Below are 25,421 nucleotides of genomic sequence, written 5' to 3' on the forward strand. Positions count from 1 at the left end.
TCTTTAATCCTCCAAAATGCATGTATGAAATATAGCACAAACCCTAGTATCTATACACAAACAGGTTTAGCTGAAGCTTATGGCCATTTCTTAAAATTAGCATGACAGTTTAGACATTTATGCCTGTAGAGTTTGCATAATCTACTACACATAGTTTTTTCAGAAGCAGTTTTAAGACTTTTAACTAATTGGGGAAAAAAAACTTCAACAAAAAGCTCTAACAATTCTGTGAAACTTAAATTATTTACAATTAAACATTTAGGGTCCTGATTCACAAAACTTAGTGCATATCATGATTAATTTATGAGTTTCACAGAGAAGGTAAGTAGTATGTAGAATAATCCCCAGGTAAAATCTAGAATGAATGGCTTTTAGAAGAATGTCTGTAATATGCTTACTGGAAACTAGAGAAAAAGTAGCAAAACAGAAACTTCAGCAGCTGCGTTTGATTTGAAAATTTAAGTAGATAGCCGCAATCAGAATAAACAGGTGACCACAACAGAAGAGCTGGTGGCATTTTTGACATTACTCTTGGTATGTACAAGAAGAAAAACAATTCTCCCCTTTTTCCATAAAAAAATTACCCCCAATAATCACTACACGTGAACTCAGAGTCTTTCTCCAGAGTTGTCTTCAAACTTGATGCCAAAATTAGCAAACGTCGACAGAAAGTACTGTCAGTTCAGTGGGTTCTGTTTAGTAGGAAAAGCTTGGGACAGGGTTACCGAGGGGTTAGCTATTCCAATTACAAAAGAATCGTCATGGATAAGGTGCCGGAAATCTAAGCTTCCCCTCAAAGCACTTTGGTGGATTCAATAGTGATTTCATGTATATGCCAAAGGAGAGGACTCAAAGAAAATTAGCAGGACAAACTGTTTTCAAGGTGAAGTGATAGATTTCAGTGAATCAGGTCCAGGTAAAGTCTTTTAAAAAAACCCCAAAATTTACAGTAAACATTTTAAACTCTGGAATGCAGATATAGTTATCAGTAAGTTACATTTACAAAACCGTTTCCACAGTAGTTGCTCCAGAGTCAGAACTGAAAAATGTACAAGCCAGCTCACAAATGACTTTAGATACAGTGTTATTAAAATACATTGTTAATCATAAAAATACTTTACTATGTACATGTACACTGTATAAACTCTAGATTTGCCTAAACCCACTTCTGCCGAGCAGCGCAAGAAACAGTGCAGTGCTATTATCTGGTCCTCACACCATGCACACGGGCTGATCCTGCGGTCAGTCCTTCACTAACACGGTGAAGCATTTCTCCTTCTGCAGGACGTCTAGTTGGAAGAGTCAGTTTTACTGCCACTGTACTTTACTTTCCTAAACGCTGGTCCAAGTAACTCTGGGCACTCACATAATTCATTTGCGATTTGGTTACACTTTAAAAGAAGGCTGTAGTTCATCTCGTCAGTTATTACACTGTCTTGCTTGTAGTCTGGATGGTTTGCGATGAACTCCCTCATCCATCTGGCAACTGTCATTAATTCTCCTGAAAAAAAATTTTTTTTTTTTAACAACTTAATGGTAGTGTTTTTTTTTTGTTTGTTTGGTCTTTTTCTTTCGTAAGTTGACATTTATTGGCCCATATAATACAATCCTGAAGAAGAATCAGTGTGGCCTTCTGGTGTAGCCACCTGGCAGGGGCCAGGATGAGCTGTATTACGTGGCTTCCTCCTGGGGAAGGGTTTCATGTTGTAGGCAGGCAGTGAGAACACACACATCCCACTGCTATGGGACCTGTTAGATGCCACCCACATGGTGATGCTGTCGGCTCTAAGACACGGGAGCCAATGTGTGTGGACTAGAGCCCGAGTTCTCCCATCTGGCCAAGTCCTGCCCATGCCGGTGTCACGAGACTGCCCTGGGACAGGAGGGCCCCCGAGTTCCCCAGAGCCATCTGATCAAAGAGGCGGAGAGAATAATGAGAAGTAGATGCATGAAGATAGAAACTGGCAGATACAGCATTTGCGGGGTGGGGTATATCCTTTGTGGATCTGGAAATTTTACAGAAGCCTCGAGCAAAATACAGATGCCACTGCTACTGTCCTCTTAGTCACGGCTGACAGCTCCCCAGCCACCATGATCTCAAAGCTGAGAAAGTGGGGTTCCAGGGCACCCCTGTAGGGAGGCAGGCTGGAGGGCCACTGTCTTAGCTGTGCTATTAGTTAACCTGAGGACTGGCTTAGACTCACTGTGCAAAGAGCCCAGGGTGCCTCACGACACACACAGTCGGGCATAAATGTCGAACAGGCAATCCAGATACTGTATTTCGTTGCCTAAGAGGCCATCGGCTTAAAGATGCAGCGTTATTGTATGAACCAGCAAGAACAAAAGCACTGCTAATCAAACGGTGACTGTCAAAGATTACAAGGTGCATCCAACCGCCGAGACGGCACAATGTGGGAAAGTTCATTGATTTAGGATACCATGTACTTTAATAAAAGACTGCTTTAAAAACTGAATATTGTAAGATTGTGAGGTTCCGCCTACGTTAAGAGATTTTTAAAAAAGCAAAGTGCAGAATGGCATACCGGATGCTCTCTTCTTAATCAGCTTCAGGTAGTTCAGAATACTGCATCTGGTGTCCACGTCCACCTCCATGTTTTCCAAGTAAGAGTTCAGGATGGGGATCAGCCCGGGGAACATGCCTTCCTGCAAGAAGCGGGGTGCGCTGTCATCCGACTCCCCGGGGGCGGGGGGTGGGGTGGGGGAGGGGCGGGGTAGCTGGGGCGCGGGCCCTACCTTGCCGTTGATGATGGTGTCGATGGTCATGAGTGCGTACTCCTCGGCTGCTGGCTCGGTGCTGCCCGTGGTCTTGTTGCGGCCGTCCACCATGGCGTTGCCACCTGCCAGAGGGGCGCAGAGGGTGTTAGCGGCCCGTGTGGCCTACAGGGACCCCAAAAATGCAAGAGGAGGCAGTACCTTTGCAAATATCTTTTCTGAAATAAAACAATCCCTGCAGGACGGCATCTCGCTTCTGTGCTACTTTCATGTTCTCATCAACCTGAGGGAGGAAAACCATCGCAGCCAAGTGAGAACATTGCCAAAGTCAGGGCACTCCCGCTCCGGCGCATTTGGGGGCTGTGGTGCCTCGCTCAGCTCGCGATCTTGACCCATCTGGGAAGAAGCCTCCCATAGCCAGCGCTTGCTGGCGGCCAGATAAGACTTTGCACTGTCATGTGGGGCTGTGTCCCTCAACCCCAGACTGCTGGGATGTGCTTTTTAATAACAATGGGGCAATTCTAAGAGAAGCTTACCTTAAAAATCAATGCGAAACTTACACTCATGTAGGCCGCCCACATCTCGAGGTCCCTTGAGACACCCTGGGATGACTCTATGGCATTGGGAGGTCAGGGGGCTGGTCCCTCCTCACAGCCCAGACTCACGCTCCTGCCTCTCCTGCCACCTAGAGTTGAGGGCTGTGCCCTCCCTGCCTCTGGGGCTTTGCTGCCTCATAGGCGGGCTGTGGGATCTGGAATAAGGTGACCCCTCCCAGGGCGGGTCACCGATGCTGCCTGCCCACCTGCGGCTCTGCCGTGCCCACTCCCTCAGGAGACCCCAACCCCTATTTGTGAATTCTCCATTTCTCCAATGACTTTTTAAGACCCTCAAAGTAGAGCTTTTAAAACTTTTTAGTAGTAGTCCCTTATTTCTATAATGAAATCTTAGGGGACTCTCCATATTCAAAACAGACACAAGTCAGAGGTCATGTTGAAGAGGGACGGTCAGTGCAGAGTCTTTGGTTACTTAGCTTTGCCCCCTCACACTGATCAATTCCTATCATTATTTTGTTTGTTTTAAGGCACATATGACCTTCGGATTAATCTAGATACAGGAACATATTCAAGCAATCTCAAATTCTATCCTGGCTAGGAACATCTGGCTTCATTTCTAATAACGTTTGTATTTTTCTTAGTCTTGACAAAAACTCACAAAGATCATCAGTTTTAATTTCTGCTTTTATGAATTCCTTTTACAAAGCTGTAATTTTACTACAGCTCTTCACATTCTTATTTAGTTACTTAGGTTTATTTTTAATATTTCTGTTTATAGTACTTAAAGCTGTGATTTTCCCTTAGAAATTATCTTTGCTGGCATCATTTTCCTAAACAATCTATAATTCTAGTTTTTTAAAAAAAATTTTATTGAAGTATAGTTGATTTACAATATTGTGTTAATTTGTGCTGTACAGCAGTGACTTACTTATACACATATGTATTCTTTTCCATTCTAGTTTATCCCAGGATACTGAATATAGTTCCCTGTGCTATACAGTAGGACCTTGTTGTTTACCCATTCTATATATACTAGTTTGCATCTATAATTCTAGTTTTGACTTAATCTAGAACCTACTAGGAAAACGATTTAAAATTTCCAATAGTTAAATGTTTCCTGAACATTTTCTTGTTCAACTTTGGTGGGAATGTATCCTATACAGTGTCTACTTCTGAGAAGTGAAAATTTTCCTTAATTAATTTTTGTTATTCTTCCTCAGGGCATTTAAAAAAGGTGTGCCATGGTATAAGATTTGTGATCAGGCGACACAACCAAGCTTATTAACTGTGTCATTTAATTCCCCTGTGGTCTTTCTCATCCTTTGATTATATGGCCTGTCAGTTACTGAGTAACACGCCAGAAACTCTGCTAAGTGACTTACTCCACGAACCCCACATGGCCTTACGACAGCCCATGTGTCTCTGTTCTACACCTGCGGACTGGGGCACTGAGAGGACAACTAACTTGTCCAGGTGAAAAAGCTAGTAAGTAGTGCAAGTGATTTATGAATTGAGTGCTCACCCGGAAGCCACATCTTACCCACCGTACTACAGTGCCTTTAAATTCTTCTTATGCTGCTGAGAAATGTTTGCTACACTTTATGTTAAAAAAAAGAAAATGGCTCTAATGTTATCTTGAAAAGAGTATATAAAATTGTTTCCTGTATCTCATTTAAGACCTTCTCACATTTTGTCTGTTAAGACTTTGTCCTTCCTGAATTGTTAAGAGGTCATATGGAGCTCTTTACTGTCAACATCTGTCCTTGTTTTAAGTATATCTTATGCAAACAACATGTACCATTACATTGCTATTTTATATCACCCATTTTAGCTTTTGAATAGAATTTAGTCTATTCAAATTTGTTTTCATCTTATTTTACCACTGTATGTTCTCTGGACCATAATGTCTTATCACGCCCATGGCCCCAGACCCACTTTTGTGGCACCAGGAAGCTTTGTTTTTTTTCCCACCTCTTTAGCTAGGAGATTAGAGGCGACAAATCCTATTTCTACACTATTAGTGGTCTTTCTTACTTTTAGACAAGTAGTTTTGAAATTCTCTCTCCAAATGTCAAGCATTAAGAAGTATCTACCATTCCCCTCCTTCCACTATCCCCTTGCTAGATAAGATTTCTGGCTTAATTTAGCCCTAATTTGATCTTTTTTGTTAGAATCACTTGCAATTTAAAGACCAGTTTGGTTGGCATGGTTCTAATTCTTTACCCTTCGGATTCTGTAGACCTCTCGCCATCTCGTCTCGCGTTTAATGTTGTAGATGAGAAATGATATCAATTGATTTTCTTCTCCCTCTTGGCAGGAAGTTTAGGTATCCTAATTTCCTCTCCTGTCTGGACAACTGATCTTCTCTTTGAGATTCAGAAATTCCTAGACTTGGGTTCTTCTTTGAATAATTCTGTCTCATCCTCAGTGGACTCTCTCACTCAGGGGAAATTCTATTTCTTTATTTTCTTTATTGTATCTCACATCTCTTTTGTATAGACTGTTCTCTTCTTCTAAATTTTGATACAAACCCTGAACTTTCCAGAGAAATCCTCTCATCCTTTTTCCCATAATCTCTGTTTCTTTGCCATCCTGCTGGGATGAATCTCAGTGTGGTTCCCCTGAATCACAGACTTTGGTCTTCAACCACACCTGCTTACTGGTGAGCATACTGAGTGTGGCTACCACGTCCCGTGTTTCTGAGAACTCTTACTTTCCAAATGTTCTTTGGTCCACAGGGCTTGTTTATTTAAGATGTGACCTTTCTCTAGAATTTCTTCGAGGGCACTAATGAGAATTTATTTTAAAATTCTTTCCAGTTTCTACCTTAACTGTGTTTTGGGACTTCCCTGGCGGTCCAGGGGTTAAGACTCTGGACTTCCACTGCAGGGGGTGCGGGTTTGATCCCTGGTCAGGCAAGTAAGATCCCACATGCTACACGGCCAAAAAAAAAAAAAAAAAATTAACTGTATTTCACTGAGGATAATAGACTCTGCAGGCCCATGGGCTCTTCTCTTTAAAAGTTTTCAATTTTATACTGACTTTCAGACATCTATATCTGACCCCAGAACAATGTGGGTCCACCTATATGAGGATTTTTCCAGCAGTAAATACTACAGTATTCCATGATCTGCTGCTGGTTGAATTCTCAGATACGGAGGAACTGACTATAAGTTACACGCATGTCAAGTGTATTTCATAAACTGGCAGCTCACGTGAACCCTCCTTATGTGCGTTCATCTCCCCAGTGGCTGTACCACATTCAGGGTGTGTGTGTGTGTTGGGACAGGGCAGCTCTGCTTCTCTTCCCTCCAGCCCTGAGCCCCGGCAGACCCTCACTCCGCCCGGCAGCCTTTCCCAGCCACTCTCTGTGCCAAGAGACCCACCGGCCAGGAACCAAAGGTCTCTATACTCACTTGGCTACTGCCCCGCGGCCCCCAGCCTTGCTGCCTCACAGCCTGGAACTGTTCCAAGGCTCTGCCGGGAAACTGCTTCCAGAAAGCTCCTTCTTGGTTTTTGTTGGGCTGAGGCTGATTCAGATTTGTTTTTCCAGTAGTGCAGTGTCAACTATGTTCTTCAGAAACCTCTCCAGTTTGGTTCCATTCCCTGCACTACCAAAGTTACACGTCCCTCCGTCCTGAGTCTAATATCGTGATCGGCCTGGGACTGGACAGGACAAAACCCATTTTTGGGAATCCCTCCCGCCATCATCTTGAGTCAAAAGCCTCTAGAAACTAGAGATTGTTCAAATGCAACCCTAAATGTCTTCCAAATGGGCTGAGTAAGGAGCTACTATTAACATTTTTTTCCAGGAGTCTCCACCAAAACGGTACCAAAATCTATAGCATAAACTTAGGTTTAAAAAGAAAAAAAAAAAAAAAAAAGGGTGGAAGAAGAGCATTTTATTCTAAGGGAGGAACAATCCTAAGTGAGGTCAGAGTTGAAACAATTATTATACATAAATGAGCAATGGATGATAACCTACAGACACCCAGCCCTACACTGAAACTCATCCTTACCTTTGACAGCGGGATGAGAAAGTCCAGTTTGTAGGAAAGGATCACCCTGGTGAGCAGCACCACGAACACCACGTACGCGGAGTTCTCGAAGTCTGTCAACTGAACCTGGACACGGGGCCCGAGACATTAGGGGCCCACCATGCAAACAGCTCCTCCCTGAGAGGCCCCTGAGGGTCATGTCTTTCCCAAGCATCTCCTAACCTCCCACCTGGGTCTGGAAGCCTCTGCCCACAATCTATTCTCAGAAGCAGTCCTCCCGAGCTGCTGCACTTGCGTGTAACACGCACACACATGATCTGTGCTGCCTTCCAAGTAACCCGAGCTTCTGACAAGGGTGCGGGTGGGTGGCAGGTGGCTGGGAACGGGTGCGTCCAAGTCGGTTCCTGCCGACGGGCTGCGTACCTCCATGGGCCGGAATTCCACTCTCCATCCAATGTCGGAGTTTGGAGGAGGAGGTTTAAATCGCATTGTCTGCCAATTTGTGGACTGAATATTCTGTATTCAAAAAGCAGAGAATAAAACCAATTTTCCAGTAAGGTATTAAGATGATTTGATATTTAATACGTGAAGCAGACTGTTTACTGTCCATACCAAATACTCTTCAATTTACAAATACAAAAAGGTACAATTTAAGATTTTCGTGGAGCGTGACCTGCTAGGGAGACAAAACAGCAAGCGCTTAACGGAAGTCAGGCGACACGACAGCAGTCCTGAAAGAAGCGGTCGTGTTAATTTTCCTGTGCCGCATATTTGCATTTTTCATCGCTATGAAAATAAGAGAAAATACTGAATGAAAAATGCAGAACCGGAGAGTAAGAATCACAAAATAAGGGTACTTGAACCAATTTAAAATCTTTGCTGCAGTCATGGAGGTCATAGAAGGCTTCTACTGTCATCAACTCCTTGCCCCTCCAGACAACGGCCTCCACCCTGGAGAGTGAAGTGCTACACCTTCAAAGCGGAGCAGATACCTCAAAATGGTCGGACTCGTTGGCATCGTCCAGGTGGATTTTCTCTTCGAACAGAGTTAGCGGGTCTCTAATGAAGAGATGAGCCACGTGCTGGGCCAGGAGATGATCGATGCCTGCAGAGAGAGGTCACACCACTCACATCGGAGCTGTTCTCCATGCCCAGAAAGACGGCAGGACAGCTCGGGAAGTCTGAAGAAAGGGCATCTAGAAGCTTAGGAAATGGCTGGGCTGTGCAGGATTCTCGTGTCTCCCAGGATTTTATCCTATGGAGTGTGTTCGCTCCTTACACAACGCCCGTGGGGGCAGAGCTGTGGACCAAGGGACAGACCTCCAAAGTCAGCTCCTTTTGCTAAAAGTTAAGATCTCACAAGTATCTGGAACTTGAAACTTTAAGAACAAGCAGCCTCATGAGAAAAGTTAAGAGACTTCACACTAAAAATAGAAGCCAGGCCAGGAGTCAGCAAAGGAATTTAAAAGGGCTTTGAAGAACTAAAGGCTTACAATCAAATCTAGACAAAAGGAACAGAGGCTCACCTTCCTGCAACAGCTGTTCATAGATTTCTTTGTGTTTCGTCAGGTCGATGTCATTATATTTCTCACCGCACTCAGATAAGTAACTGTCTATTGAATCATATCGGGACTTACTGATCCTATAGTGGTTGTTCTTCAGCGGCTAAAATTGAAAAAAATACAAATGAATGCCATATAAAATGATGTGGAAACAAACTAACGCCCCAAATAATTATATTAAAAGCCTATATACTATATATGTAATTACATAAAACTGTCCAACCTGAACACGAGATCCCGAAAAAAAGCTAGTTAATCCTGAAAAGTATTAGAAAAATTATATTAAAAAAAAATCTGGAGACAATTTAAGTAGTCTGTTTTCTGACATGACTTAAATATATATATATATTTCTTTTTCTTTTTTTAAAGTGGATCACCTTCATTCTCATTAAGATAGGAAAATGCCAATGTTGAAAGCAAAACTATAAAACTATAATGTAAAACAAAGCTATTAAAATGATTTCTGCTTTAAGGTTTATTTCTACTTAGAAGGCATGTTCAACAATTTATGAACAATTACACAAAGAGCAGAGCATCAATAGGGCAGCCCAGTCGAGAACATCAGAATCACCTGTGAGGGCTCCTTTAGTAACATGTATGTCTAGGTTCCAGTTCTGGACATACTTACTCACTGGGCTAGGGTGGGCCTGGGTACTTATTTTTAAAGATCTCTATAGGTGGTTCTGACGCACAGTCTTGGTTGGAGAGATGCAGTTCAACATGCAAACAAGAGGCACAAACCTACCTCATTAGGCAAACCTAACCCTCTGTAACAGGCCAAAGAACCTTACAACAGATGACACTTTCCACAACAGAGAGCACCACAGACGAAGCACTCACGTAGCACCAAAAAGCTTTCTGGTAAAAACAGCCATCAGCACTGACTCCCAAAATATAGAAAACTTGTACTACTAATTTTAGAAGGTAAAAACAAGTACTGGTTCCAACAAATGATGAAAATTAACTTGAACGCCCCCCCCCCGCCCCCGCCAAGCAAATCACATTTCCTACATTCTCACCCCAAACACACATTGTGGAGCCAAAGACAGGTTGATAACCTGTCAGCTTCTTCCCATGTGTGACTAACCCACTCAGGATAAAAATTTAAGGGCGACTTCAAAACTGTAAGCAGTGACAATATCCCCATTTTACCTGCTGGACTTAAAAGACTATTAAGGAAAATCACTCCCACCTCCAGTCCTCTCTCCTCCCGAGTTCTATCATCTACAGATGCAGAAATCACGCCCCAGCGACAATCAATGTCTGACACATAGCCTCGGTAAAAAGGAGACGCAGCGCTCAAAGCCATCTAAAAACAAACAGAAGTCAGCACCTGCAAGTTCAAAGTGTCATTTACATGCTGAAAAAAGCTTCATGCAGTTACCTCTGGTCTGGAAGAATCAGTTTATGCAACCCCTACAGATTTCTACTACATCTACTGCACCTGCCTTCTCATGGTGAAATACACCAGAAGTGACTCCAATCCTTGCCTCTGATTCTTTTAAATCATCTTCTCTATACCGTGAGGACAGGCGGGATGGGAGGGGGAAAACGGCTACGCTCAAGCTCGACACTTCAACACAAAAATGCCTTACTGGCAACGGTAAACTCTACAGCTTAGACTCTTATCCATTAGCTCTAAGTCTGCATATTATTCATGTTAGTTCAGTTCTAAATGAAGTCTTAACTGGACTTAAATAGTACATGGTCAGCAAATTTTGCACGTGCAGTCTTTATTTTATACAAAGAAGTAGTTAAAATTAGGTGTGATTTCTACTTACGACAATTGGGCAGATAGTGGCCAACTGATCATAAAGGTATCTGGCCTCAGATATGCTGCAGGCTTGGAACGTTACCTGTTTAAGAATCCCAAGTTATTAAACAACAACACAAAATCAGTACCATCCTCCACAAGGAGCCAAGTCTGAGAAGGAAGGTGGCTGGTCATGGCATGTGATGGTCATTCCGTTGATGACAACATTGAACACAGGAGTTTTAAGAGCTGTCTCAGATGAATTTTGCTAGAAAATGGCTTTAATCATGTTCACATCTACTATAAATAAGAACTAGATTAACAATCAAGTTCAGCCAGGCGTTTCCTCTTCCACTGACTTATTTCCTTCTACAGCTGCCCATCCACATCTGTGGGCTTGTATACATTTTGGTACAAAAGGGGGATCTGGAGATGCGAAGGATGGGTTTCAGAGTTCACTGGTGGCACAGTGGGGGATAGCTCGGAAGGGGGCAGGACTGGAGGAAGGAAGAGAGGGCAGTTAAAACACTGCAACTGTCCAGGAAAAAACTGAGGAAGTCTGGTGGGAAGAGGCACAGCAGGGCCAAAGCAGGCCTGGTGACCAGTGGGCACAGCGGAGTGAGGAGTGACCTGGGTTTTGGCCTGGGTGCTCCTCAGACAGATGGGAAGCAGCGGCGCCAAGACACAATGGGCTTATGAGGCCAAGGAAGAGCGGAACAGCCCTGTAAGCGGCTTGGTCTCCAGGGCTGGGGCCAGGAAGAAAAATCCGAGCTGGAGAAGTATTTGGGGAGTAGGCCCAGATGATGTACTAAGAAGGGCAGATTGCCCAGGAAGCCCGCACTAGACGGGTAAGTAGGACTTAAGAGTTAGGCAGAGAAGGAGATCACGTAATTGATTAGTGCAAATCCTCTTAAAGCAATTACCCAAAAGAAACCAAAAAAAAAAAAAAAAAAAAAAAAAAAAGTGCTGCCCTCTGCAGGGCTGGGGCAGCGGAAGGGGCAGGGACCGCAAATTGTGGTTGTGTTGGCACACTTGTAATAACTGCAAACTGGGAACAGTTCTCATGTTCTGTTGTTATTTAATAATGACAGTTTGGATTTTGTGTTGGTGCAGTAAATAATTTAAGTGCTTAATAGTTGAACTAGCAGCTGAGTGAATGTTTACTATTCTAATCGCAACCTGTTAGTTCCAGTAGTTTTAGCCAGGTCTCAACTTTGCTTTTTTTTGTTTTGTTTTGGTTTTTGTTTAAATGGCAGAGGACTTCTGTTGGAGACTCAAGGGTCTAACCGCTGAATTCATGGCATTTCACGTCAGTGTGGTGACTGACTACTACAGAAAACGATGATTCAGACCATTTACTGTGTCCTGACTTTCCTACCATTTCTATGTGAATTATTAAGTCAGTGCTATATTTTAATTAAAACATAATGATAGGTACCCAGCCATTACAAATTAATTCAACACACGGAGAAGAGCTGTGTCACAGGTGTAAAGGAGCAAGAATGTCAAAGGTGAAAACAGAAATTGAGAAGAACTGACAGGTCACTAATAACCCAAACCAGGGCAGTTTCTGCCAAGAGGTGGGAATGCAGAAATCAGCTTGTCTGTGGGTAAGAGTTAAATGAGAAGTGGGGGAGATGGCGAGCAGAGTATTTACAGGTTTATCTGCTGTGACCCCACCCCTAAAGTGTAAGCCCCTAGGAGGGCAGGGGTCTGCCTTGCGGTTCTCTATCCCCAGTGTGTAGGACAGGGTCTGACACCCACTTAGTCCTTAATATTTATTAAGTGAATAGAGTATCTTGAAGGAAAGAGGGTGCTAAAAAGGAGAACACAGGAGCAAAGATAAGTTTTATTTTTATAAAATGGTGGGATACTTGAAAAGCTGACCCTATAGCCCAAACTTATATGGATTGAGATCAGGGATACCTAAATGTTCCCCCAAGTGTTTTGACTGCTGAATGCTTTTGAACATACATCTCTTAGTTTATTTAGGTCCTTTTTTGAGTTACTCTTAGCTATTTTAGAGTCTGTTATTTTTGTTTTTAAGAAGATCCTATGACAAGCATTTTTTCTTTTCAGGTTTTTGATTGGCTTCTCTTAGATGGCCTAGTATATACTAGACAATTCACAGGCAAATTCTGAAAAAGTCAACCCTAGAAAAATATGCTTAAGAAAACTGGCACTTGGAATTCAATAGCCGAGTTAGAACAGTGATACGACTTAGTTATTCTAAGTATATTTAGTAACTAGCTTCTTTACCCCAGGGCTGATTGAGCCATTGAGACATCACTGTGGTAAAGGCTTTAATGGGGGAAGAAAAAAAAGAGTTCTTAACACCTTAAAAAGATATGAATATATGAACGGTTTTGGATTCTGGTATCCTTTTAAAGTATCATATAAAGAAAAGAAGCAATGTCACCAGGAAACTGATGAGGGAAAAAAAAAGAGAAAGTATGAAAAATTGATGTTAGAAACCTAAATATCTAAAATTTGTCCAGAACCCAGTGTCGAAGCCATAGGATTTTCTTGGGGGGCGGGGGGAAGCCTATCACAATATGCATGAACTTATTAAATGATTCCTGCAAAGTCCCCCACCAAGAGTCAAGAATTTGAATATAGTTGAAGTACTTTTTGTTCTGTACAGTAAGATGCTCAGTAACCTTAAAAAACAAACAAACAAAAACTTTGAAACCATTTTTTTTGCCTTATTGTAATAAGTAGTTTCTAGTGTTCCACTTAAGAGATAAAGCAGAGATTTCTGTGGTGATTGATGGAATTTGTCTCATTTACCATATACTTACATTATCTGTGCTAAAGACTTTTAAGTGGAGTATTGAAAGTGGGGTGGCTGGACACACCACTGAGAAAAAGAAAACAACCTTAAACCCATGACAAAGCTTAAATTGGATGGAAAACTGTATCTACAAGCAATAAAAATGTAAACTACCTACCATTAGGACATATTTATTTGTGTAAACACAGTGTTTCAAGGGAAAGACTATCCCTTTGGAATGGGGCAACTGTGCTGTCCATGGCAAAACACCCTGGTTTAATATTAAACCAAGAAAAAGAGGCAATCGGTCCTTCAAGAGCACTGATAGATTTTAAAGCTGTGCACTCTAAGTTCTAGAGCTTAATGGTTCTCTTTAGCAATATTTGGAATTAAGATAGGGAAGCAGATAAGGCAGTTAAAAGTCAACAGGTCTCTTTTTTATGAAGTGTGTCCATCTGGAAGGAAACTCATAGCCTAGGTTTGTTTGGAAGACACGCTTCATGCCACCTATATAAGTCAGGGAAAGCAGGGGAAATGGTATCCTTGGCCATGGTTATTTGAACACACTTAGCATGTAAAAATCTGACTCTGGCATTCAATTTTGATTATACGTAGTTGTAAAATAAACACATCCAAGATACATGTGCAAGAAGGTGTGTGTCTGTGTGCAGCTGCCTGAAATGATGGGATGCTGGGTCCCCAGCCGTGTGGAGGGCAGGCAGACTGAGGGCTGGGGGTGGGCTGGGGGGTGCTCATGTGGGGTCAGACTTCACACTGCTCCAATCAGCAAATGATCAGAACTGGATAAAATCTCCTTGGATAATAACAAGAGGCCCTCTTTTTTTCTTTTGAAAGTTTCAGTTTGAAACTTCTAATTATGTGCCACTTTTACTTCTGTTCTAACATGATTTTAAACAAATTAAAGGTTAAAACCAATACTGGTGTTAATAAAAACAATTAAAGAATATTAGCTCAGAGACAGACCTAGAAGCAGCCTTAATATAAATCCTTCTTTCAGCTGTTGAGAAAACCAAGACCAGAAGAAGGAGAGTTACCCAAATACCTGAGAAATCACAGCTAAAGCCCAGACACAGGCTTGTGGGCAGCCCGATGGGTTCCTGCTCCCCGCTCCAGGTCCCCTGTGTGGTGGGACACCATCCCTGCCACAGGTGCCAGTAATCTGATTAGATCCAGGGGAAGTTTTAACCAAGTCATTGAGAGAAAGGCTATTCTACAATACCTCCTGTGAAACTTAGCCAGGGGTAAGGCAAACATGGGCTGCTAAATATTTATTCTTTTTATAACACTAGATGGCCTTGCAGGAAAATAAAAATTTAAAGTCCAAATAATCCTTCCCTTGGATCACAAGCTCACTGGAGTGCATCCAGAATTCATTTTCAGAAATGATAAGATTTGAGCAATGTTTACAATCTCAAAGCTAGTCACTAGATGGCAGCAAAAATGAGGCACAGAGAGAACAGAGACAGTGACTGCAGAATATTTCACCTTTTAAGTTCATTAACAACTATGTCTTCGTAGTGAACTGTAGATTCCGTCCAGAGACAACTTCCAGTGAATTTACTAAGATAACTTCATTGGTTTTCAGAAAGAAGTACTAGCTACTATTTCAACCTGATTAAAATGTGATTTTTAAAAAGGAAACATGCACATATAAAGAAAAGAAGTTAATAAATAGAAATGGATGAGGACAGCTTGCCTCTCTGGATATTTGAAATGATACCTGCAGACAGCAATTGCCCATCCCAAAGCCCATAGCATCCATGTAAATGTGGTCGGGCTTAGAAGCCTTTGCTGCCTCATCATCCTCAGGAAATGTTTCTATAAATGGAGATGGTGTATTCTTGTCCTTAAATACTGCAGTATTAATTGAAAAAAGAAAAAAAAAAGAAAGAAAGAAAAGAGCAGGAAATGGGTGAGAGTCAAGGATTAACAACAATGGGGGGGGGTCCCCTCCCACCCGCCACCTCTGTAGACTCACTTGGGACGTTGATGACAACCTTTTCTCCTCTTCTGTGCCGGATGTTCCTGGTGAGGGTACTAAAAAACAGACAACAAATGTCCTAAGTTGGTCACCTAAGAACCATCATGCAAAAGAAGAATTTGACAATATGCAAGTACATGGAATGAAATCCTCCCTCAAACTAATCCTCTAAGACATCCCTACCGAAAATTCATGTGGACCGAGAGACTGAGGGGATTTCCTGAAAGAAGGCTTTGCATTAATACCACGTCCCCTGGTTCTTGTTTGAGAATGTCATTCTCTCTCCTGCCCAAGCCCTGATCCCCGGCTCCGTGTGACTCACCAAACCAAGCTCAAGTGTCCAAGGTCTGCCGTGGTCTAGCCTCACCGTATGTTTCTAACATTTTCCATGCTAAGTCCAAAGACTTGAGCCAAACTGTGGTACTCATGTTCCCCGGGCATCTCTGGACCCCAGAACCTCATCACTCCCTCCACCCATCCTGCAGCATTAATACTATCCTCCAGCCTGCGATGTCTGATCCAGAAGCCCCTAGGCAAGCTGTGGCTGTGAGCACTGGACGTGCGGCCAGTCCTAATTAAAATGTGCTCTGAGGGTGAACACACAGCACATTCTGAAGACTTGGTACAGAAATAAAGTAAAACTTATTAATAATTAAAAAATACTGGTCACAAGTTGGATCTATAGAGTTAAATAAAATACACTATAAGTCCACCTTTTTCACTTTTTTAAGGTGGCTACAAAATTACTACTAAAATTACACGTGTGGCTTGCACTATGGTTTTACTGGGCAGTGCTGCTGTCGACGGTGTAAATGCCACCTCTCTCAGGAGGCCTGCTTTTGACCCCCTCAGTCAGAAGCACCTTCCTCTCTCTGGTGTTATCATCTTTGGACACCTGTCATAATCTACCTTTTCTTGCAGCTGAATATCTCCACCTTCCCCTTGGCACACTATAAACACTTGATGTCGGAAACTATGTTTATATGTCTTTATCTTCCCCACGGACTCTGCACGTCGCAGGTGTGCAGACCCGTTACAGGAATGAACACTGAGAAGTCACAGGTCCCTAACTCTAGGTCAGGAGCCCGGGTTCAGGATGACAGGTGAGACTCAAAGGTCCAAAGCTGAGATCAGACTGAAGCAACTTGAAACCCTAGAATTAAAACTACAGACCAACAGACTTAGGAGTTAGTGGAACAGAAGGTAGAGCGTGCCTACTATATACACAGGTATTGTACACATTTTACCTTACTGTCAAGGTATATGGAGTGGGATGAGAAGACCACAGAGACTGGCGGTCATTTTCAGAGGAGGAAAAGGTAAAAGTGATGACAAGAAAGCTTCTCCAAACAGGTGTTAACAGAACTAGGATTGAAATGCATCTGTGGCTAAGTGAACAACGTTAGGGTCACTTGGAAAACAGGCAGATCCAGCCTGGAAACAAGCAGCACCAACCGAGCAGCCTTGGGGGACCGAGAACAGGCGTAGCTGTGGGTCTGTGGGCTCCTCTGGTTAATTACCACAGGAGCTGGAGTTCAGGAACCGCTCAGTAATGACTCCGGGAGGGACACTGCACCCCCAGGGCAGGGATCCAGGGATCTGAGTCATCCACACACTTACCTGAAGCGCGGGTGCTTGTTTATCGCTTCATCAGGAAAGAAGAGGGACTTGGAAGCTCCTCCTTCCACTGGGTTGGGCTTGAACTCGGGCAGTGTGAACCCAGGGCAGCCTAATCTACAAGAAATTGAAGAACTAAAGAGATAGAATCTGTCTTCAGGGATTAAAAACATGCATGTGTAATGTTGCCTTTTTCAGGGGTCCGGCACACAGGTGTTCTGCAAACACTGTGCCCCTCGCAGCCACGCCTTTGCAGTCTGCCTTGCTCACCAAGCTCTTCTCTTGTGACTGCAGCCCTTTTGCCGATTTTATCAGAAGCCTCCGTCCACTCAGGGTCTGCAGAGCGCTTACTTACGTCCTGGCTGCCTTGGCTGTTTCCCCCACGCGGTTTCTGAGGCGTCTTCCTTTACCAGCTCTGACCCCTGCACACTACCACCTCCCCATCAGCTTGGTTCGACTTGGGACAGGCCTCCTGCTCCTTGCCTCTGCCAGGCACCTCATGATTCCGTCCAGATCAGGCAGGTTCTCTGCCGGTGCCCCTGTCCACCCCCAGGATCTCCCTCTGGAGGCTGAAACCCAACCCTATTATCTCACTTGACCTGAGGAAGAGCTTTAATTCCAACAGAGAAACAAAGCAGGGTGTAGATCGGCAGTGGGAAACTTCTGGCTTGGGAGCCAAGACTAGCCGGTGCCTTATTTTCAACCTCACCTTTTATAAAACTGGCCGCCCATGTTCGCCTTGTGAACAAAAACTGAACTTGCTGATCTTATCTGGAAAACAGCCCCAGCTATGATGGGGCTCCTCAGAGCTCCTGCAGCTCCGTACATTATTCACTGACAGCCTGCAGCCTTAGGAAAAGCCCTTGCAGAGAGTGACAAACTGAGATCTGGGGGTCTCTCTGCTGACCGGAATCAGGCTGGAGAAGCACGTGTGTACTTGGCAGGAAGCGGGCAGCCAGGACTCAGACCCGCACCCCCAGCCCCACTTTTCCTCCAGGCCAGCACCGTCGCACGGAACCTCTGCAGGGATGGAAATGCTCACGACCTGCACTGCCCAGGTGGGTACTGAGCAGGTGGAAGGAGGCGAATGAGACTGAGGAACTGAACTTCTCATTGTATACAAGTCGGATTGATTTAAATGTAAACAGTCACACGACCACTGTTAGGGTTGCTAGGCCACACTACAGTTGCACCTGTTTACGGAAAGAGAATCACCCTGTTTACACTGAAGAAACTGAGTCTTGCTCTCCCTCTTGATCCCGAAATAAAACTTCCCTTATCATTTAACTGTGGATGTAAACAAATAATTATTATCTTTGTTTTGTTTACAAATCCAAAAATACCCTCTCACAAGATATGGTTAGGCTTTTTAAAAAAAATTAGATTTTTAGAATAAAACTTATTCCTAGCTCAACTCTCCTCCCTTCATAATAACTTAAGAGAAGGAAAAAGATACTTCTCTAAATGTCTGATGAGTTGCTTAAATAAGGTTTCAACTATTTATATGTGACCATGGAGATTTTAAAAAACAAAATTCCCTTTAAGTGTCCTAAGACCAGTGGTGTGACTGTGAATGCCTATGTTCATCGTGGACATTTATCAGGAAAGAAAAAGAAAGCATAAAAATAGTTCAGAGTGTTCCAGGCCACGGATACCAATCCCCAAAGTGCTTTTGAACTTTGGGGAGGTAAGCATACTTTGCCACAGTCTGACAGATATCTAGCAGAGATAACCAGATTTACGATTTGGTAGAACTGCATTCTTGCATACAGGTCCTATGTATAACTAACTGTGTGATATTTACGTACCTCATACTAAGCTAAGGACAGAATTTCACTGTTCATATTTACCTTATATTTACTCTTATGAAACTTTAGCCATAACTAGATTTGATGACAAATCCTAAATCTTTTCAGCACAATCCAAACGTGACCCAGTGACTCCCTTGTTCTTTGTTAATATGTATCAACAGACCCTGGGAGCGCTGATGCCATCCCCCCGTCGGGGGGCCCCCTGATCTGATCTGGGGGTAACGCACATTCTTCCTTGTGCACTGCTCCTTCCCCTCGGCCTGCGGAGTCTGTGGCCCTCGGGTCCTTCCACAGTCCCCCCGGCCACCACCACCACCGGCAGAGGCTGGCATATGACTCTGCCTGCAGCTCTAATGTTACAGATTCTACCAGACACAGTGTGATGAGGATGAACTGTCTGCAAAGCATGAGAGCTGTGGGGTCAAGTGCTGGGTTGTGATCTGCTCTCTTGATACCCGGATGCTCTGAAATGCCAGCCATGCACGTTGACACAGGGACTAACCTGGGAAACGAAGTGATTGTGCAGAGGGCCTGGTTTTCCCCCAGCAGAGATGTCGCTTCCTTGCGGCGCTTCCTCATGTTGTCCTCGACGGTGTTGAACTCAGACATGGTCCCTCCGTACGGCTGGCCAGGTGTCCCCTCGATCATGTAGCTCCCATACTCTGGTCTCCAAAGGGTAGGGTGGCTACAGAGGAGCAAAGGTTTCAGTCCATCTTATTCTTCTGCTGCAGTCTGCTCCATTTTTAGTTTTGAAAAAGTTGCTTCCAAAAATTTAGAAACGACTGGGTATACAAGAAGCCAAGAACTCTTTACAATTCCCAGTGGCTGTTAATCTTCCACAGCTTTTCAACTACATAAGGGTTACAAGTGCTGGGTCTAAAATATTTATAAGTAACTGAGACACACACAGGGCATGCGCTGTCCAAGGCAAGCAAGCCTGTCCACTCTGCGGGGAAGGACGTGGGGATTTAAGGCCTCCTTCAGTTTAAGACTGGGTTCCAAATGCAAACCCAGCCTCCCAAAATGTAGTGGGTAGAAAAATGAACTGGAGGTACATGCCCCCTTCACCTCTGTCTACTGAAATAAAGAAATATTTTAAAAATATCCTGCCAGCCAAGCAAAACCCATCTGCAAGTTTTCCCTGACACCATGGTCTGTGATCTTGGTAACTGCCAATTTTTTAAAAAAATATTTAAATAGTAAACAAACTTTATATTGAGTTTACTCTTCTAAGTGCTTACTAACGTATTTAGAATGTCTACACCCTAAGAGGTAGGTATTATTATCCCTGATTTACAGTTGAGGAAACTGAGGCACAGAGAAGTTAAGTACCCCACCTAAGGACACCCAGCTATTAAGCAGAGGAAGCAGGATTTGAACCCAGGCAACTGGGAACCAGAGCCAGAGCCCTAAACTGCTGTGCTCTCCTGTCTCCTGTATGTGGGAGGAGAGATGATATTCCAGTGGTTCTAACAGTTTCAGAAACTCTCAAAGAAGCCTTCAGTACATCAGCTTACTTTGGGTTTGTCCTTTCCCCCTTTTCTTGCAGAGTTTCAAGAAGTTCCTCTCCAGACAGTACCAGTTGGGCTTTTCTATTTTCATGATCAAAAGATACCAACATGTATTCCACCTATTGAAAATAAAGGAGAGAAAGATGAACATTCCTCCAGACTCGTGCTTGATGTGACCTTTAGGAAAAGTAGGGAAACGTGAAGGTTGGAAAGGATGACAGTGTCCTGAGGAGTCACATCTGCTTACACAACGGTGCTTACTGAGTGAGGTTTGCATAATGCAAAAACCTGGAGAGAATGGCCAACAGTGGCCTTGTGGGAGTACAAGGACTCTTACGGGATTCCGTCTTCCCTCGTTCTACTTAACACCTTATAGAAAGGTCAGGATGCCCATTCTGACAAATTGTCCTTCGAGAAAGAAGTATTTCAAAGCCAGGATTCTGTAAATCGCAGTTGCACGTAGTAGTCGCAGTTTACAACGTATTTCCTCGGTGGGTTTACTGTAAGTTTATGAAAGGGGTTACCTGAGCGTTCTAATCAAGGTAGATTATCCTTCCTCACTGGTAGGTTATTTAATCATCCCACTATGAGCCTCACTAATGGACAGTTAAATCAAAATCAAATACACCAATGTAGAGGTATTAGTTTAGGAGTTTTGGCAATTTTGTTTTGGTTTTTCAGGAATAATTTAAGACCACTTCCCCACTCTGAACTCATACAGAATTTACAACGCAAGGTGCACTAGTGCATTCATAACAATACCTGGTGGAATTCTGATAAAAAATCAAGAGTGAAATACCAAAGTAAGACTTTTCTGGGCAGAGTACAAACAGAACCTGCATTTGTTTTCCGTGAAATCGCACGCTGTTAAGTCATGATAGTTGCTATTAATAATGAAGATTGTGACTCCCTATTCACGGTTAATATAGACACACATCATCCAAAGGTAGGTGAAAAGACTGGAGCTGGATCAGTCAGGCAAACCCTTGAGAGCACCCTTCGCACACGACCCCAAGACACGGATGGCAAACTTGTGGCACGTGGCAGACCAGCCCCCAGAAAGTACGTTGTTTGGCTTATTATAAAAGAGAAAGGCAACAATACATCCACTATCTACCTTATCTACCTGACATTTCACATGTAAATCCAGATCCCAGCCTTAAAAACAAACCAAAGTGCAGAAGCCCAGCAGGAGGCCTGGGTCCAGAGGGGCTGGGGCTGGGCAGCCCCCCTTTGAGGGGGGCTCTGGTCTGCAGACCCACCGTCCCAGGTGGAAGGCATCTGAGTCAGTCCTCCCTATCACAGAAATAGTACTATTCAAGAGACTGGTTTGCCCTTCAGCTAAGAAATATAAAAGGGGGAAAAAATGTTAGTAACCATAGGGAAATAGCCTGGCAGGTTTAGATGACAACAAAAATAAACTTTTGATGAATTTTTATTAGTTGTTGTTATGGACTGAATGTTAGTGCCCCCCACACCATTCTTATGTTGAAGCCCTTAACCCCCAATGTGATGGTATTTAGAAGTGAGGCCTTGGGGGGGGCAGGTAATTAGATCAGGAGAGTGGGGCCCTTGTGACGCGATTTGTGCCCTTATAAGAAGAGACGAGAAAGATGATTTCTCTCCACTGTGTGAGAACACAGCGAGAAGGCAGCCCTTTGTAAGCCAGGAAGAGGGACCTCACTTGGAAACCAAATCTACCAGCACCTCTGACCACGGACTTTCCAACCTCCAGAACTGTGAGAAGTAAATGTTTGTTGTTTAAGCCACCCAGTCTGTGGTATTTGTTACAGCAGCCTGAACAGACAAGAGAGTTTGTCTTACTGATGAGTTCAAGTCATCAGCGCTGAGGTGAAAACAGCACTTAATTTGGTAACAATCTAGTTCCATAAGACTCAGAAGCAGCTACAGGCAGTTCCCTATTTAGGGAGATTGTACTTTGAGAAAGCTCCCCTGTCAATTTCTGTGTACATTAGAAAAAAGGAATTTTCAAATTCCTTTGAAACAATGTTATACAAAGGTCTCTGGGCCACTTCTCTGAAGTATTTAACCTATCATGCGTCTGACCTCTGGAGACAGGGAACCCATCACTGCGTCCCTGTGGGACAGTGAGGTCCTACATTGCTTCCCAGGCACTGGGATGAAGACTCTGGCCTCCTTGCACCCTGGAGAAGGGGTTGCAACCAGGTGGTCAGGCCGAGGAGGGGGAAGGTGCGGGGTAACTCAGCCCAGGAGGACTGGGCTGCAGGGCGGGGTCCGCAGCCACCCTAAAGGAATTCACAATTCAGGATTCAGGGCCAGCTCCTCCATTCCACCGGCCCAAGCAGTAAGCAGTCTTGACTTCGGTGGGAACCACCCATTGCATCTAAGAGACCTGGTTTTCTCCTTACACCGACTCCTGAACAAGCCTGCAGCCATCTTGTGATAAGGCTCTAACTAGCTGATGACCCATCAGTGCTGAAACACAGCGTCCTGCTGCCTCCACACCCTTTGTCCTTTCACCCAAAGTCCTGTGGTCGGCAGGTGCTGGGAGCACTGCACAGAGCCAGGTGGATGTGGCTCCTGCTGTCAAGCTCACAGGTGGCTGAAATGACAGCCAGCAACTCAAGGGAGCTAAATGGTCTGGGGCACGTGTAACAGGAGGGTCTGGTCCCGCCTGGGGTATCAGAAGGTTTCCTGGGGGGAGGAGGGTGGCCAGGCAAAGGAGAGGGTCGTCATAAATACAGCCCCCACTCCTGACCCCTGAGCTTCCCCTGACCACCACCCTGACTGCAGCGTAATCACCTGGTTGGCTGCCCAGAGATGCAGATAAACTAAACTGGGCCCATCCCTGGAGACCATGTCACAGTAGTCCCGCCTCTAGACTGTAAACTGTTTTAAAGCTAGTGACTGTGCCTTCTGCCCAGAAGATGGTTTCCTCACACAGCCAAATAGTAATGACCAGTATTTTTGAGCACTTTCAACCATCCAGTTGGATGGCCCCCATTTCCGTATCTAGCAAGACACTCAAGCCTGGAGCACCCAAAGGGGTCCTAGAACCAATGGTGATGCTACTTGGTTTCAAAATCACTTGTAGTGATTTAGGGAAGACCTGTGTGGCAAGACCAGAAGAGCAGCTGTGCCTGAAACAGTAGGTGAACTTGAGGTGACCACCACAGGTCCAGGAACCCTTTGTATATGGTGACATTTTAGACTATAACTGTTGAAATGTTATTTTAAACTGCTCTATTTTCCCCAAAAGGAAACGTTTTCGTAGTTTACTCTAAAGTTACATCAGGGAACTATACTCAATATTTTGTGATAACCCATAAGGGAAAAGAATCTGAAAAAGAATATATATATGTGTATACACATATATGTATGTGTATATATATGTATGTATAACTGAATCACTTTGTTGTACACCTGAAACACAACATTGTAAATCAACTATACTTCAAAAAAAAAAAAAAAAAGAAACACACAGGCCAAAAATAAAGTTACATCAAATTCTTATAATATCTGCTATATTCTGACTTTTCCCCCACTATGAAATGCCATTTCATACCACAGAATAACACAGGGTGCACGTCAGGGAAGTTTACACAAAATAAACGTGGCCTTGCCCTGGCCTGGTCTTCCTCCAGTGTCCTAGACCAGGACTTCAGCTAACAGAGCAGGAGGTTCTTTAATCTCAATTTTAACACTGCGTAAAATGATGAATTTCCTATACGATTACGTAAAGTAACTTCCTTGCATCATTCCCAAAACAAATTCTTCACATGCCAAGATTAGTAATATGAAGCCTCAGTGAAAAATTTTAAGATTCAGTAGAGAGCAGAGAAAATTGTGATGAATCTCATAAAGGGGACAATGACACCTTTCGATAAAGGAAAGGAAAAAAAAAACACCCTCTCCTTTATGGTAGACACTAGGCACGTGTGACCTTTTTAGATTTAAAATTAAAGTAGGGTTTCCCTGGTGTTGCAGTGGTTAAGAATCTGCCTGCCAATGCAGGGGACACGGGTTGGAGCCCTGGTCCAGGAAGATCCCACATGCCGTGGAGCAACTAAGCCCGTGTGCCACAACTACTGAGCTTGCACTCTAGAGCCCGTGAGCCACAATTACTGAGCCCATGTGCCACATCTACTGAACCCATGCACCTAGAGCTCCGCAACAAGAGAAGCCACCCAATGAGAAGCCTGTGCACCGCCATGAAGAGTAGCCCCCGGCTTGCTGCAACTAGAGAAAACAGCAACGAAGACCCAATGCAGCCAAAAATAAAATAAATAAACTTGTAAAAAATAAAATTAAATTAAAGTAAAATAAAAATTTCAGTTCCCAAGTCCCTAACGATATCGCAAACAATTCAATTACTGCAGGAAGTTGTACTGGACAGCACTGGACTTAAACCCGAGAGAAATCACCTCTCGGAATTATATCTGGACACACTTACTGATGCATTACTGCTGGTGCAAAGGAAAGCCCCGCATGCCGATCTGCTCTTTCATGTCCTACAAATGGTGTGAGACATTTACTTTCTGGGCCTCTGAATTGACACTGGCTGATTTTTTTTAACCATGCCACTACACTTCAGGCGTGTGTCAGTTTTCATTTTCTGATGGTTACAAAGACCAGGCTAAGTCACTCCTACCTTATTTCTGAACCAAAGTAGAACCCAACCAGTCTGCTCCCACAAATTAACCTCTAAAAAGAGAGCACATCACGTGAAGTTACCAAAGGAGATGTTTGCTGTGGCCACCAACACGGGCACTCTGCAACTTAGAAACCTAAGCCAGAAGACACGTCCTCCTAAAGAAATAATACTGTAAATATAAATAGTTCTTATTTACCTCAAAACACCTGCAGGTTAGTACTATAGCTTCTGGGTTCTGAGGACAAGTGAATTCTTTGCTTCTTTCCTGAGAACAGGGTCCTGGTCACCGCGCGGCTGACAAGAGAGGGTGTCTTGGACCAACTGCTCTGCAGTGCTTAGGTGGGGAGGGGGTGGTGAGGGAGTGAGAGGTCAGGGCCCCTGAAGGACTCCCACGAGGTAAAGGAGAACTCAGGGCTTCAGCAGGGCTGGCTCAGGGCCCCAGGCACTCCTGGAGCAGGTGACTGACAAAGC

At 43.9% G+C, this 25,421-nt stretch overlaps 1 protein-coding gene across 2 annotated transcripts in view; it reads right to left on the minus strand.

Moving 5' to 3' along the window:
• Window positions 1-220: 220 nt before the first annotated feature.
• Window positions 221-25,421, minus strand: part of GCLC (glutamate-cysteine ligase catalytic subunit) — a 38,407-nt gene continuing 13,206 nt past the window's right edge. Inside the window, exons 2-16 of one of the 2 annotated variants that reach the window (XM_060022055.1) lie at window positions 20,321-20,433; window positions 19,306-19,488; window positions 16,996-17,109; window positions 15,373-15,431; window positions 15,115-15,248; window positions 10,629-10,703; window positions 10,040-10,156; window positions 8,812-8,950; window positions 8,278-8,390; window positions 7,709-7,801; window positions 7,307-7,411; window positions 2,935-3,016; window positions 2,755-2,858; window positions 2,544-2,664; window positions 221-1,501 (exon numbers count right to left, since the gene is read on the minus strand). In XM_060022055.1, the coding sequence (XP_059878038.1) occupies window positions 1,290-1,501; window positions 2,544-2,664; window positions 2,755-2,858; window positions 2,935-3,016; window positions 7,307-7,411; window positions 7,709-7,801; window positions 8,278-8,390; window positions 8,812-8,950; window positions 10,040-10,156; window positions 10,629-10,703; window positions 15,115-15,248; window positions 15,373-15,431; window positions 16,996-17,109; window positions 19,306-19,488; window positions 20,321-20,433 (1,764 nt within the window). In that variant the 3' untranslated portion in view covers window positions 221-1,289. The remainder of the gene's footprint in view (window positions 1,502-2,543; window positions 2,665-2,754; window positions 2,859-2,934; window positions 3,017-7,306; window positions 7,412-7,708; window positions 7,802-8,277; window positions 8,391-8,811; window positions 8,951-10,039; window positions 10,157-10,628; window positions 10,704-15,114; window positions 15,249-15,372; window positions 15,432-16,995; window positions 17,110-19,305; window positions 19,489-20,320; window positions 20,434-25,421) is intronic. The other variant, XM_060022056.1, reaches the window with a different exon arrangement.

Source organism: Delphinus delphis, chromosome 10 (assembly GCF_949987515.2).
Source record: "Delphinus delphis chromosome 10, mDelDel1.2, whole genome shotgun sequence".
Classification (NCBI taxonomy): Eukaryota; Metazoa; Chordata; class Mammalia; order Artiodactyla; family Delphinidae; genus Delphinus; species Delphinus delphis.